The 12,701-nt window shown below is 43.2% G+C and overlaps 1 protein-coding gene across 2 annotated transcripts; it reads left to right on the top strand.

The window, feature by feature from the left end:
- Positions 1–203: 203 nt before the first annotated feature.
- Positions 204–10,202, top strand: AEN (apoptosis enhancing nuclease). Of its 2 annotated transcripts, XM_074234126.1 has the most exons (4): positions 204–295; positions 4,120–4,753; positions 6,068–6,271; positions 6,963–10,202. In XM_074234126.1, the coding sequence occupies exons 1-4, from the start codon at positions 261–263 to the stop codon at positions 7,164–7,166; spliced, it is 1,077 nt and encodes a 358-aa protein (XP_074090227.1). In that variant the 5' UTR covers positions 204–260; the 3' UTR covers positions 7,167–10,202. The 2 variants fall into 2 exon arrangements, with proteins under 2 accessions (XP_074090227.1, XP_074090226.1); XM_074234125.1 differs by lacking the exon at positions 6,068–6,271 and having other exon boundaries at positions 212–295.
- The last annotated feature ends 2,499 nt before the right edge of the window (positions 10,203–12,701 follow it).

Below are 12,701 nucleotides of genomic sequence, written 5' to 3'. Positions count from 1 at the left end.
CCTGTCACGGTTCGGTGGACTCTTTCCTTCTCCCGCAGCCTTTACCTTTCAATCCGGCCCACAGGTAAGGGCGAGAAGCCGGGAAAGCCCCGCCCCTTCCCCGAAGCCACGCCCCCCGGCTTCGGGACTGCTCGCTACAGTGAACCCGACGGCCAATCAGAGGAGCCCGGGGGAGGGCGGTGCCGCATCCGGAGCCAATCGGCGGCGGGCAGAAGCCGGGCTTGCCCGGGCATGTGGTAGCCCCTGGCATCAGCGCGACCATGTGGCGGCCGGAAGAGGGGCTCCCGGGCGGCCGGTGAGTTCTGGGGCCGGGGGGCGCGGGGCTGGAGCGGGAGCCCCCGGCTCGGAGCAGCCCCCCGGGAAGCGGCAGAGCCTCGGGGCGGGGCGGGGGAGGGGGCGCCCCCCGGCTCTGCCCCTGGACTGGCGGAGCGGGCACCCCGGGGCCCCAACCGGCTTCCCCCAGGCCTGGGCTCGAGGCGGCACTGGGCTCATGGGGGTCCGCGCCCGGATGCCCGCCGCCTCCCCTTGGCACAGCGGCCAGGCCGCGGGACCTCCCTGGGCTTCGCAGCCTCTTATCCAGGCGGAGGGGCCGTGCGCCCCCCCAGCCTGGCCTCCAGAGCCCTAGTTCCGCGGCCTCAGTTTCCCCCTCTCCAAAGCGGGGACGGAGCTTTGCCATCTTTACAATTGTTTTTTTTTTTATTTATTCTGGGCTTTTTTTTTTTTAAGGATTTTGCAAGGCAGTGGGGTTAAGTGGCTTTCCTAAAAGTTTTCAAAAAGATTACATTCCATGTTAAAAAACTGAAAGAAGGGGCGGCCCCGGAGTCAGGAGGACCTGAGTTCAAATGTGACCCCAGACACTTAATAATGACCTAGCTGTGTGACCTCGGGCAGGCCACAACCCCGCTGCCTTGCTAAAACTTAAAAGAAAAAAAAAAATGTAAAAATATCACCTAGTCAACCGCCTAATTTCACAAAGGAAACAGGCCTGCAAGACTTTTCATTTAAGGATCATGACTCGGTCCAGAATTCTGGAAGTCGGGTCCAGAAATCTTGGTGCTATAGAAGAGAAAACAAGCTGAATAAATGACTCACTTTAGTGTTAGACTGGAGTGTTCCAAGTCCGGCTACGGTTGTCAGAGCTTTGAGAGCACGAGTCTCCAGTCTGTCCTTTGATGAGGTCATGCTTACTGCATGCTTACTATGCAGCTTTACCTCTTGGAGTGGAAGGAGGTCCTGGAGACTACTCTTTATTCTTTTTTTTTTGCAAGGCAAATGGGGTTTAAGTGGCTTGCCCAAGGCCACACAGCTAGAAAATTATTGTCTGAAGCCGAATTTGAACTCAGATACTCTTGACTCCAGGGCCAGTGCTCTATCCACTCTTCCACCTAGCTGAAGAAATGACTCACTTTAGTAATTACTCTTTTAATGCCTAGTAACCCAGAATTGGAGATCTTAAGTTTTAGAATAGAATGAAATTTTAGATTTAGGATTTGAAAGGGACCTTAGAGATTCTCCACAGAAAAGAAAAGATCTCAGGAGTGAGAATCTGGGCTCCGGCTCTGCCACTGTCATTGCCACCTTTGTAGTCTTGAGCAAATCATTCAGTTTCAACATCTGTTAAAGAGTTTGGAATAGATAACTTCCAAGCTTCCTTCCAACTACACATCTATGATGCTATGTGCTTAATCCAATCTCATTTTTTTTTTTAGGTTTTTGCAAGGCAAATGGGGTTAAGTGGCTTGCCCAAGGCCACACAGCTAGGTCATTATTAAGTGTCTGAGACTGTATATGAACTCAGGTAGATCTGACTCCAGGGCCGGTGCTTTATACACTACACCACCTAGCCGCCCCAATCCAATCTCATTTAGCAGATAAGGAAGTTGTAACAGAGATTGGTGGCCAAGGTTGGTGGTCTTCTGACCTCCACCCCCCAATCTAGTGCTTTTCATATCTAGCAAATTAGTGGTAGAAAGTCTAAAATATTACTTTCCTGGAGCCTTGACAAACTTGAATTTACAAAGTTCTGGAACTTGACTGCCATAGTTACTTATCTCCATCTGTATCTCCTTGTCTATCAGGACTTATGCAGCTTGAACTCAGGCTCTTCCCTACTTAGAAATTTCCCAGCTCCCCCTAAAGAGAGTCAGGTGGTTCATGTTTATTTAGTTTTCAGGTGAACTGACAATTGTGTTTGGTTTAGCTGTACCAGGAACACATGGGAAAATTAATGTGTTGTATCTGCAAGTAAAGAGAACATTTTAAGAAGGCTTCAATCCCCCCTTGCCATCTCCAGTCAGCATTTTCTGGAAGCCAGTTCTGATCATCAACTAACATGATTGGGAAGCTCTTCCATCATTTCATTTCTCAGTGCTTCTCTTTCCTCATTTGCTTGATAAGCAGAAGAAGCACTGTTGTCAAACTCTTTACAATGGTGTCTTTGATACTTTGGAAATGAAGAAACCAAGGCTAAATGATTTGTTTAGGGTGACACAACTACTAAGTGGCAGAGTCAAATAGAACCCAGGTGTCCCTGACCCTTGACCTAGGGTTTTCTGTTATACTTGCACTGTAAATAAAATGCAAGGAAGGATTCCAAATGAGATTGTGCATCATCCATTTGGTCTGGTGCTGTCACACAACCCTTAGTGGACTTGAAATTCAATAAAGAGTTTGTTTTAGGGGTGAATTAATTAAATGTTTGACCAAAGATAGCAGGCTAATTTTTAAGTTGATAATTTTGTATGCCCAGCAGATATCCAAAAGGTCCTTGGCAGAAGAATTCGGTCCAGCTCAGGTTTAGGATTAGCCCTTTGCTAGCACCAGGCAGGACTGATGGTTGAAGATGGGGAAAAGTTTCTGACTACTAGAATTTCTACCTACCTTAGATATGGACTGAAGAAGTACCTCATTCTGTTAGATGAGATCTTTAAGAGAAAACTTTGAGATAAGCCCTTTGTTTTTAGAGGCTGGGAAAGTAAATTCCAGCTCTACTACTACTACTACTGCTACTGCTACTACTACTACTACTACTACATTTACCATCATCACCACCATTATACCACAGTCCCACCACACTACTATTACTACTACTACTAGTACTCACCATCACAGCCACCTCTACTACTACCACTATTACTACTACCAACTACTGCGTGATTTGGAGCAAACAACTTTCAGGGCTTCAGTTTCCTCAAATATAAAATGAGGAGAAAGTGATCTCAAAAAGATTGAATGACTTGCCTACTTAAGAGGTCTGAGTCAAAAGCATAGGCCTGAGACCCTGGGTCCACTTCTTGGCAGCCATCTTTTGCTCTTCGCCATTTCCAGTTCCAAATTCATAATCCAATGAACAGTCCCTTTGCTTTTGGAAAAAGGGTGTGTTCATATAACTCAGCTTCCTATCTCTATACTTTTTCAAAGCTGAATACCTCACTACAGCCTCCCCTGGGGTTACTACCTCACCTGAAATCCTACCAGCTTTACCTCTCACTCTCTTCATCTGCCCCTGACCACTATTCCCTTATTTGTGTTTTCTTCTATTAGAATTCAAATTCTTTGATGGGAGACATTATCTTCTCTTTTATTTGTAGCCCCAGAGCTTAGTTTGCTGTGTATAGGCACATAACATGCTTTTCAATTCATTTATTTGTGGATTAGCAGAATTCCTTTGCTGTCTAGGTCTACCCTAGTTGTTTTTTCTGTTATTCTATTTGTTTCTGTCAGTGTGTCCTGCTTCTATCATTGGGTAAAGGGGTCTGATTTAAAGAGCTTTTATTCATGAGCAGGTTTAATATGGGATTTGTTTAGTAACGGTGAAGGTGAGGAGTTGGTCAAGGTTCTGTATCTAAAGGATCAGTCATACAGTAGTGGTCCCATTGTAACGGGGAAAAACCATTAAATACTCTCTGATTTGAGTCCGGAGATCTAGGCTTGAATCTTGGCTCTGACATTATGTCTGACCCTATAGTAAAGTTTATCTTACTAGAAGGTGATTTTATCTTCTGAATTTCAATTGATGCATCTATGAAATGGATGGGAAGAGGTGAATTAAATCCTTCCTATGTTCACTTCTGGTTCTGATGATTAGTCTGACTTGACTTCTGTTCCTTGTCCCCTTAGAAAGTTGAGCAGTAGTGGGTCACAGCCTGGTAGAGAGATGACCACCCATGTTCCCATCACTGAGCTGGCAGGGATGGCACCAAAAGAGAACTCCAAGTACTTTCAGTGCTCAAGCACACCTTTTACGAACTCCAGTGGTAAGGACATCCCTCGGTGGTGGCACAAGAGGAGGAGCCGGCGGCACCAAAGGTTCATGGTACACCAGGCCCTTCTGGAGAAACGAAGCATGCTGAGTACATCTCAGGAGTCAGAGGGCAACCTCCAATTGGCCAAATCAGAGGTTCTGGAGAACACAGAGGCTACCAGGTGTAGTACACATCAAGCTACTCTTGGATCACCTGACACCCAGTCCAAAAAAAAGCTAATTCAGAAGATTGAATCCAAAAATGGCACTGCCCCTTACCATACTATGCCTAATAAATGTGTGGCCATTGACTGTGAGATGGTAGGTACTGGTCCTGGTGGGCGGGTGAGTGAGCTGGCCCGATGCTCAGTGGTGAGTTATCATGGGGATGTTCTATATGACAAATACATCCGGCCTGAGACACCCATTGTGGATTATCGAACTCGCTGGAGTGGCATTACCAGACAGCATATGAAGAACGCTATCCCCTTCAGAGTGGCTCAAAAAGAGGTATGGGCATGGTTAAGGAAAAACTCATCTGATGTGCTAAGTATTTGGGGGGGTGGGGAATCCCTGTTGGCTTAAGATTTATATCTTCCTCTCGAAGATTTGAGGCAACTTGTAAGTTGAAGACAAAATATGACTGAAAAAACAGAACAGGGAAGCTCGTGTTGTCTTTTATCTGGCCCCACTTCCACCTTTTCACAGACCTTGTTTATATATCCTCAGCTCTCAAGGCTGGTAGAATCAGATAGTGCCCAGAGAGTTGCTCTCCAAACCAGGAAAACCTAGTGTTTCTAGTATTACATCTCACCCACACTGACTATAACTCTGGGCATATTACTCAACCTCCCAATTTTCTAGGCAGCTCTCCAAGACTAGAAGTTGTGGAGAAGTCAAATTTGCTCTTCTGAAAGTTCAGGGAAATCCCAGGTCTATTAGAGCACCTTGGTCAGTGGTTTTGAGAGTGAATACAGGGTGAGAAATTCTGGTGTTAGGAAGTTGTCCTAGAAAGAGATTTTGAAAGAAGACAAGTTAGGCCAGATGGGAGGAGGCATCAAAAGCTGGGGAATTAGGATCAGGGAGAGACTAAGCAGGAAAAGCCTGCTTAGGAGAAAGTGAGTCAGTACTTTTGACTAATATTGTGCCAAATACTCTCAAAGATAGAAAAAGATTTAAAGGACATGGTCTTCTAGTAATTTGTAGTCAAGAGACAAGACTTATTCACATGCCGAGCAAGCTACAATGCAAGATGCTCCTGTTACTAACTAGCATTTACATATCACTTTGAGTTTTACCTGATACTTTACACATGCAATTTCATTTAGTCTTGTAATTACACATGAGATGGGTTGCTATTATTATTCCTATTTTACAGATAAGGAAACTTAAGATTAGATGAGACTTGCCCAGAGTCACATAGCTATTCAAGTGTCTGAGGGTAGTATTTGAACTTGGATCTTCATGGCACTTGGCACTACTCTAGACACTGCCGTGTCTAAGATTGGGGAAGGGAAGAAGTCAATAAGAGATATAGAATATGATCAAATTGCAAAATGTGGTATTGCCAGTAAGAGCCCTGAAAGGTCAGTGGATGGAATACTCTTTAAAAAAGAAGTAGAAGGCTCCACTCTTGCACTAGAATGATTCGAGTTGGTGTAAGGCAAGGATTCTGAAGAGTGAGGGTGGTCCTGGATCCTTTTAACAGACCTATTTTCTCTAAAGGGCACAACCTTGAACTCTTGAAAGATGCTGTCCACTTGTAGTGGATATTCATTGATAAAGAATGGTGAGAAACTCACTGATGCATTTCACATTTCTTAGATCCTTAAGCTGTTGAAGGGCAAGTTGGTGGTGGGCCACGCTCTCCATAATGACTTCCAGGCCCTCAAATACTTCCATCCCCGGAGACAAACTCGGGACACCCTTTCTGTCCCTAACTTAATCAACCAAACGCGTTTCCCTGTCCGAACCCAATCCTCTTCTCTCAAGAATCTGGCCCTGCAGCTGCTGAACAAAAGAATTCAGGTGTGTGAAGGTAGGGGGGAGGAAGGAATGGACAGACAGATGAAGAAATAGTGCACATTATGGAGTGGGCGCCAAAGTCTATGGCATCTCACTGTGGAGTGGTAGTCCACATGTGGCTACAATCTGAAGAAATATCACTGAGTGTGTGTGCATATGCTGCGTGTGTCTGTGTTTCTGTGTCTGTATTCTGATCATAGGATCCTGGGTTTAAAGACTCATTTTATAGATGAAGAAACTAAGATTTAGAGATGTGAAATGACAAGTCCTAAATAAATTAAGATTTTTATCCAGATCATCACTGTACACTATTATTTGTAGGTAATGATTTCCTTTTTTCACAGATCTGAGTACCACTACACTTTTCCTCTCCCCCCCCCCCCCCCAATTTGTGCCCTGGAAGATACCAGAACCTTTCTTTATTAATTCCTCAGAGGCTCTTTCTCAGCCCCAATCTCCCCCCGCTTCCCATCTTGCCATCTCAGCTCCTCCTGTTCTGCTTCTGTCTGGATTTAGCCTATTTTATCTCCCCTAAAAAAGACTTGGAAATCAGTGCATCCTCATCAGGAATTGCTTGTTAAAATGTCTTCCCCTTTGTGGCATTGGGTAGAAGCTACCCATGCAGCTTAATGTCCCTGTTCTCTGGGAGCTCTCCTTTAGACCCCAAGGACATTGATTCCTTTTTCCTTTGCAGATTGGTCAACATGGGCATTCATCTGTGGAAGATGCCAGAACTGCCATGGAGCTCTACCAGCTGGTTGAGGTGGAGTGGGAGCTGAAGGAGGCCAGCAGTCAGCCCTCAAACTGTGAGGACAACTCTCAGGACAGTGGCACAGACACAGAACACTACATGGAAGACCAGTTCTGGCTAGAAGATCAGACCGAAGGCTGTAAATGATACAAGGGCTCCCAGGGTGGGAAGAGTATGAACTTCTGTGGGGAACCCAGTAAAATTGGCCTTGTCATGTATGTGGGAAAAGTGACTTTTCTGGTACTTTGACCATCCAGGCCCATTCATGCAAGCAAGGCAATAGGTTGATCTGAAGAGATCTTCCATTTAATATCCTTTGTCAGGTAGGAGCATCAAAATGCTTTGGCTTCTAGGATGATGAGGATTGGGAAACTTCCCCCACCCCATCTCTCTGGGCTTTCTAGGAGCCAATTTCTTTTGATTTCAAGCCACAGTATTTTGAAGACATTAGTAGTAAATTGTCAAACCCACTTATTGGGGTAGAAGACTGGTAAGGGGGTTCTCATCTTTTGATGTCTCCTAGTGAACAGTATTTTGTGGATCCACAAGACATTCTAAGAATTTGTATGTTCATCTTATGCCAGTGATGTAGTGTCCCTGCACTCTCCTAACCCCCAAGTTGCTCTGGTTTTTAAAAATATACTATGCACAAAGTACATTTTTTCCACTCTTCCTTTGGTTTTCATACCCTGGTCCTCATGTATAAAATGGGAAATGGTCATTTGCCACAGATGCAGGGACAGAACCCAGGATTTAAAATCAGTAGACCTGAGTTTACATCTGTCTCTGTCACCTGTGACCTTGGGCAAGTCACTTAATGTGAACCTCAGTTTCCTCATCTGTAAAATGAGGGGGTTGGACTAGGAAGACCTCTCAGCTCCCTTCCAGCTCTGATCTGTGATATCAGGGAGTAGAGTGGGTTTTGAGTTTAGGTTAAAGGTGTTATAACAGACTAAAAGTATGAAATTAAGGGCGGCTAGGTGGCGCAGTGGATAAAGCACCAGCCCTGGAGTCAGGAGTACCTAGGTTCAAATCCGGTCTCAGACACTTAATAATTACCTAGCTGTGTGGCCTTGGCCAAGCCACTTAACCCCATTGCCTTGCAAAAACCTAAAAAAAATAAAAGTATGAAATTCTCTAATCCAACCAAGTTTACAAAGTTTAGGACAAAGAAGGATTTGGATCACCATCTTTCCTGTTATGACCAGGATAGAAATTGCAGAGGGAAAGAAACCCACCCAGAAGCATCCTTATGGTGGTTAGCACTGGTTGAAATCTCATTTCTACTGCTTATTACATGTGATATCAATGCTGGTTAGATGGATGCCTTAAGGAACCAATCCAGGCCTTCTATTATTTTAATATATAGTTCTTTTGATCTTGAAGAAGTTTTAAAAATGTTTTGGAATGGCCTAGTTTTGGGTTTGAATGTATGACAATTAACACGAAGATCAACTGACTCACTTGTACTTAGGGACAAAAAAAGTTTTTTCAAATTTTATTGGAGTTAGAAGAAACTAAGAGAGAGAGAGGAGATAGAGTAAGGACAGTTAGGAACATCTGCAGCATCAACAGCAGCTCCACCAACTGCCATAAGTAGCCTAGAGGGGGGAAGCATGAGGAAGAGAAATGTAGGAACTGCTGCAAGATGGGCCATAGGCCCAGTTTATATAGAGGAACTGGGCCTGGTGTACTTGGTTTATGTGCTAGGAAAAGACTAAGAAGTATTGGGAGGGAAAGGTGTTTGAGGCAATTGACTTCACCTCTGGATTTACATCTCATTTGGACCTGAGGTGCACTCCCATCTTCTATCTCTTATCTATCTATCTATCTTGGGACGGGTTGGGATATAAATTTGTAGGTTTTTACAATGCAGCCAAGACATTTACTTCTCAGTAGGGCTTGAGATGTTAAATAACAATGGGTAGGAAAATTAGTCTTCCTGGATAAGGAGTGAAACCTAGAGAGGCATCTTGACTTGACCAAGGTCATTCAGATGTGAAAACCTATTGATTGTAGATCAAGGATTATTCTCTGATTGTGGGTTGTTTGAAGAGTATTTAGTCCTAAACAGAAATCATCCCCTTCTATTTACCTTCATTGCTAGTATTGATGTACATTGATTGTCAGTAATTCACTTCATTTTAAAGAACATATACTTTCCCTCATTTCTTGCCTTTTCCTCCTTAGATCCCTCCCTTTTGTTCTTTACTTTTATGTTCTTTAGCCCTCTCCAGTGTCATTTTATTCTTCAGAGGAGCACTTTTTAGGAATGTCTGAGTTTATTAGGGTTTCTAAGAAAGAGGTTGAGAACCCTAGGCTTAGACAAAACTATTTATTGTTTAGACTTGAATATTTCAGTTGGTGCCATTTGTGACCCAGACAAAGATGTGGTCACTACTTGGTAGGCTTATTTATTCTCAGTTCAAGCACTGTTGTGCCTCATAATTAGTAAAACATTGGCCTGGTTTGTTAGACTAGATATCCTGCCCTGGCTCTCTAAGACCCCCACCCTCTACCCATCATCCCCTGCCCCCAACCAACCAGCCAGTCATCTGGTGTGGGAGGCACATACAAGGTTTCTTAGACTAGAATCTTTGTTTTTTTGCATTCCAAGGTCCTTCAATGATTTGCACACAATAGGATTTAATAAATGCTTGTTGATTGACTGATTAAAGTTGATTTTATCCCTGCATCTCTAGTGATTTAATCTGGGGTTTCCTTCTCTTTCTTGCCCAACTGGTTTGTCTAGGGAATGAAATAAATTTTTACATGAGCCTGATTGAAGGATGACTTTTTTTGCCTTTCCAGAGGAGAGTTATCTAGGAGTTTAAATCGCAGAATGCTAGTCTTCCATGAATTTACAGCTGGTCTCATCTGGTCTATGAAGACCAACTTCCTAGCATTTAAATTTAGGACTTTCTGGGGCTGGTTTCCTTAGAGACTCTCCAGGTTGGTTGGGAATTATAGCATTGGAGGCACTGTGCCCAGGACATGGGGAAACAGAAAGCAGGTTGAAAGATCTTGAATTGCTGATTGGACAAAACAAAGGATACTTACCTTCTGATCTCCATTACTTTTCGTTGATGGGGAAATGGAGGGACTAGGAGAGATTTATACTATGTTTTGAAACTACCTTTTGAAAAATGTTGCCTTTGACTGAATAAAACTCATTTGAGAATACCTGGCTCTGTGTATATCTTCTAACTAGCCCTCTGTAGGTCCATATGGAAGCTGGGAGGATGAGCAGCAAGTCCCTTGTAGAGGTTAGGTTGAGCAGTCCTCTATTTCATATTAGGTCCAAGAAACACAGTCTTTAGGAGGTTCTCCCAGCCTACCATTCATGGGCTTTGAGTTTGGTTTTTTTGAATAAATAATGTCTGTTCAGTTGAATCTGGGTGGTGGGAATGACTTTGTGTTACACTGTCCATTTTTCTTCTAGTTTCTCAAGATTGTGGGACAGTTGACTCGAGTTAGGGGTGTGATCTGTGGCCAAAATACCCACTTTGTGTGTGAAACCCTCTAGTATATGTAGATAGTTCTTGTGTTACAAAGTGGAATGTTCTTCAGCCCTCTATGTGAAGCTATGTTTGTGTATTGAGAATTTGTTGGGATGTTGGAGGGGAAGTCAGGAGGGGACTGATCAAAGACAGGTGGAATCCAGGGTCAGGAGGAGGAATACAGGGGCCAGGCCAGGCACAGGAGGGCTGGATACAGACCCGAGAGGACAGGTGACACAGGAGTGGGGGGACAGATATAATAGCTATCCGTGATGTATGGGGGGGACAGACATGGGTGAGTGGGAACAGGGCTATCTGGTCTCTGCACCAATCTCCCAATCAGACCACTATATCTCTCCAAGTCCATTCTACTTTCATTTTGGAGGGCTTTTTTTTTTATTGGGGGCAGGAGACTACAGCAGCAACTTGAGGGGTAAAGATTCATTTTAGCATTCTTCACATAAAGATGAATTTACATAATGTAAATCTATCTGTATATGATGCCATTTTAAAATGCAAGCTAAATCTAGGTCATAGTTTAGAACATGGTTTTAGAAGCAAGGACTTCTTAATGTTTAGTGAAACCTATGGACCTCAGAATAATTTTTAACATTCATAATTTAAAATTTATAATTTAATAATTCATGATATTCATAATTCCATGTTAATAAAATGAAATATGCATAAACTTTTCTTTTATTCCATGGACAATTCAACACCCCTGGTCTATAAATTGTGTCTTACAAGTATCTCCATTTCCCATCTCATTTTCAGATAGCTTATTGGTAAGTTAAGGTTGATCAGAGAGCTTATGAACCCTCAAAAGGTAAACCTTAAATATATAGGGTTAAAACAAAATGACAAAATATGGGTTAAACATGAAGTTTTGTTTTCTGAGATTTACTGTTATCTAATGATGGAGGCCTTTATGGTAATGACCACACCACACCAAGTTGAAGGAGATCAGGATACTTAAACTGCTGCAAGGGAGGGAACAAAATATACATAACAAGCTTAGACAAAACCTTAAACTTACCTGGAGGCCAAGCTATTAGGTTTCCTTGTAGTTTGGGTTTTTTTTGACTATGCAAAAAAGAGACTCCTAGCCCTAAGCTGAGGATTTTTCCCTCCAAACAATATACTTTTTCTTCTTTTTTTTTTTGGAAATGGTTTTAGGATTTGAGTGGGCATTGCTTCAGTCAAACTGTGACCTTGGAAAGACCTAGCTTTAAATAGCAAAGCACTTCCCTAGATGGTCACTTAACCCAGATGGTATCACCTCCCTGACTGGTCATCTAGGAAGTGAAGAACAAACCACAATCTTGTGAGTGAAGGAATAACCCCACTACCGGCACGGCTCCTTTTTTTTTTTCATCCTTTCTCTTTTTCTCTAATTTTTTCCCCTTTATCTTAATCTCCTTTTCTTGTACTTGTGGGTGTTCTGCCCATAGGCCTCATAAGATTTCTTGGGGTTTTCAGGTCCCCCAAATCACTCTTGACTCTCCTTGATTGGCCAACTATGGGTCACACTTGGACATTGTTGGGGGCTTGATTGGTTCAGATTCATTTCAAACAGCAATTGTGTCTGTTTTGGCCAAAAATCCTGAAGAGTCTTCCCCTTCTAGCCTATTTTCTTTCTCACCTGCCTTAATAACAGATACCCTGAGGGTCTTCCAAATAATATGTGTGTAGCTTTTTGGTTCTTTTTCGGAAAGCCTTTTTTCTTGGCCTTTTTGGTTTCATCTCTCTCTTAGCTAACCTTAGGACTAAAATGGGTTTTGCCTCATTCAAACTTTAAGGTTCCCCACTTCCCTTTCTGGTCACTGGACCCAGACGTATCACCTCCCTGAAGAGTCTTTAGGGAACAAAGGGCAAGCAACAACCTTTGTGAGTAACTGGAGCAACCCCACTGCTGGCACAGTTAGTTCCTTCCTTCTTTCCTTTCCTTTCTCTCCTTGTACTTATAGGTGCTTTGCCCAAAAGCCTAGTAAGATTGGAGGTTTATAGACCCCGAATCACTCTTAAGTCTTTGATTGGCCAACAATGGGTCCCAGCTTAACCTTGGACCTTAACTGGTTCCGAATGAATTCAAACAATTGTGTTTCTGTTTCCGTCTGGAACACTGAGGGTTTCCCTCCCAAACTGATTCTTTTTTCTTTTTTTAGTTTAAAGGCGCTCCTGG

The sequence above is a fragment of the Macrotis lagotis genome, chromosome 4 (assembly GCF_037893015.1).
Source record: "Macrotis lagotis isolate mMagLag1 chromosome 4, bilby.v1.9.chrom.fasta, whole genome shotgun sequence".
Lineage (NCBI taxonomy): Eukaryota > Metazoa > Chordata > Mammalia > Peramelemorphia > Peramelidae > Macrotis > Macrotis lagotis.
The sequence above is the reverse complement of the archived record's forward strand: the minus strand, read 5'-3'. Positions and strand labels throughout refer to the sequence as shown.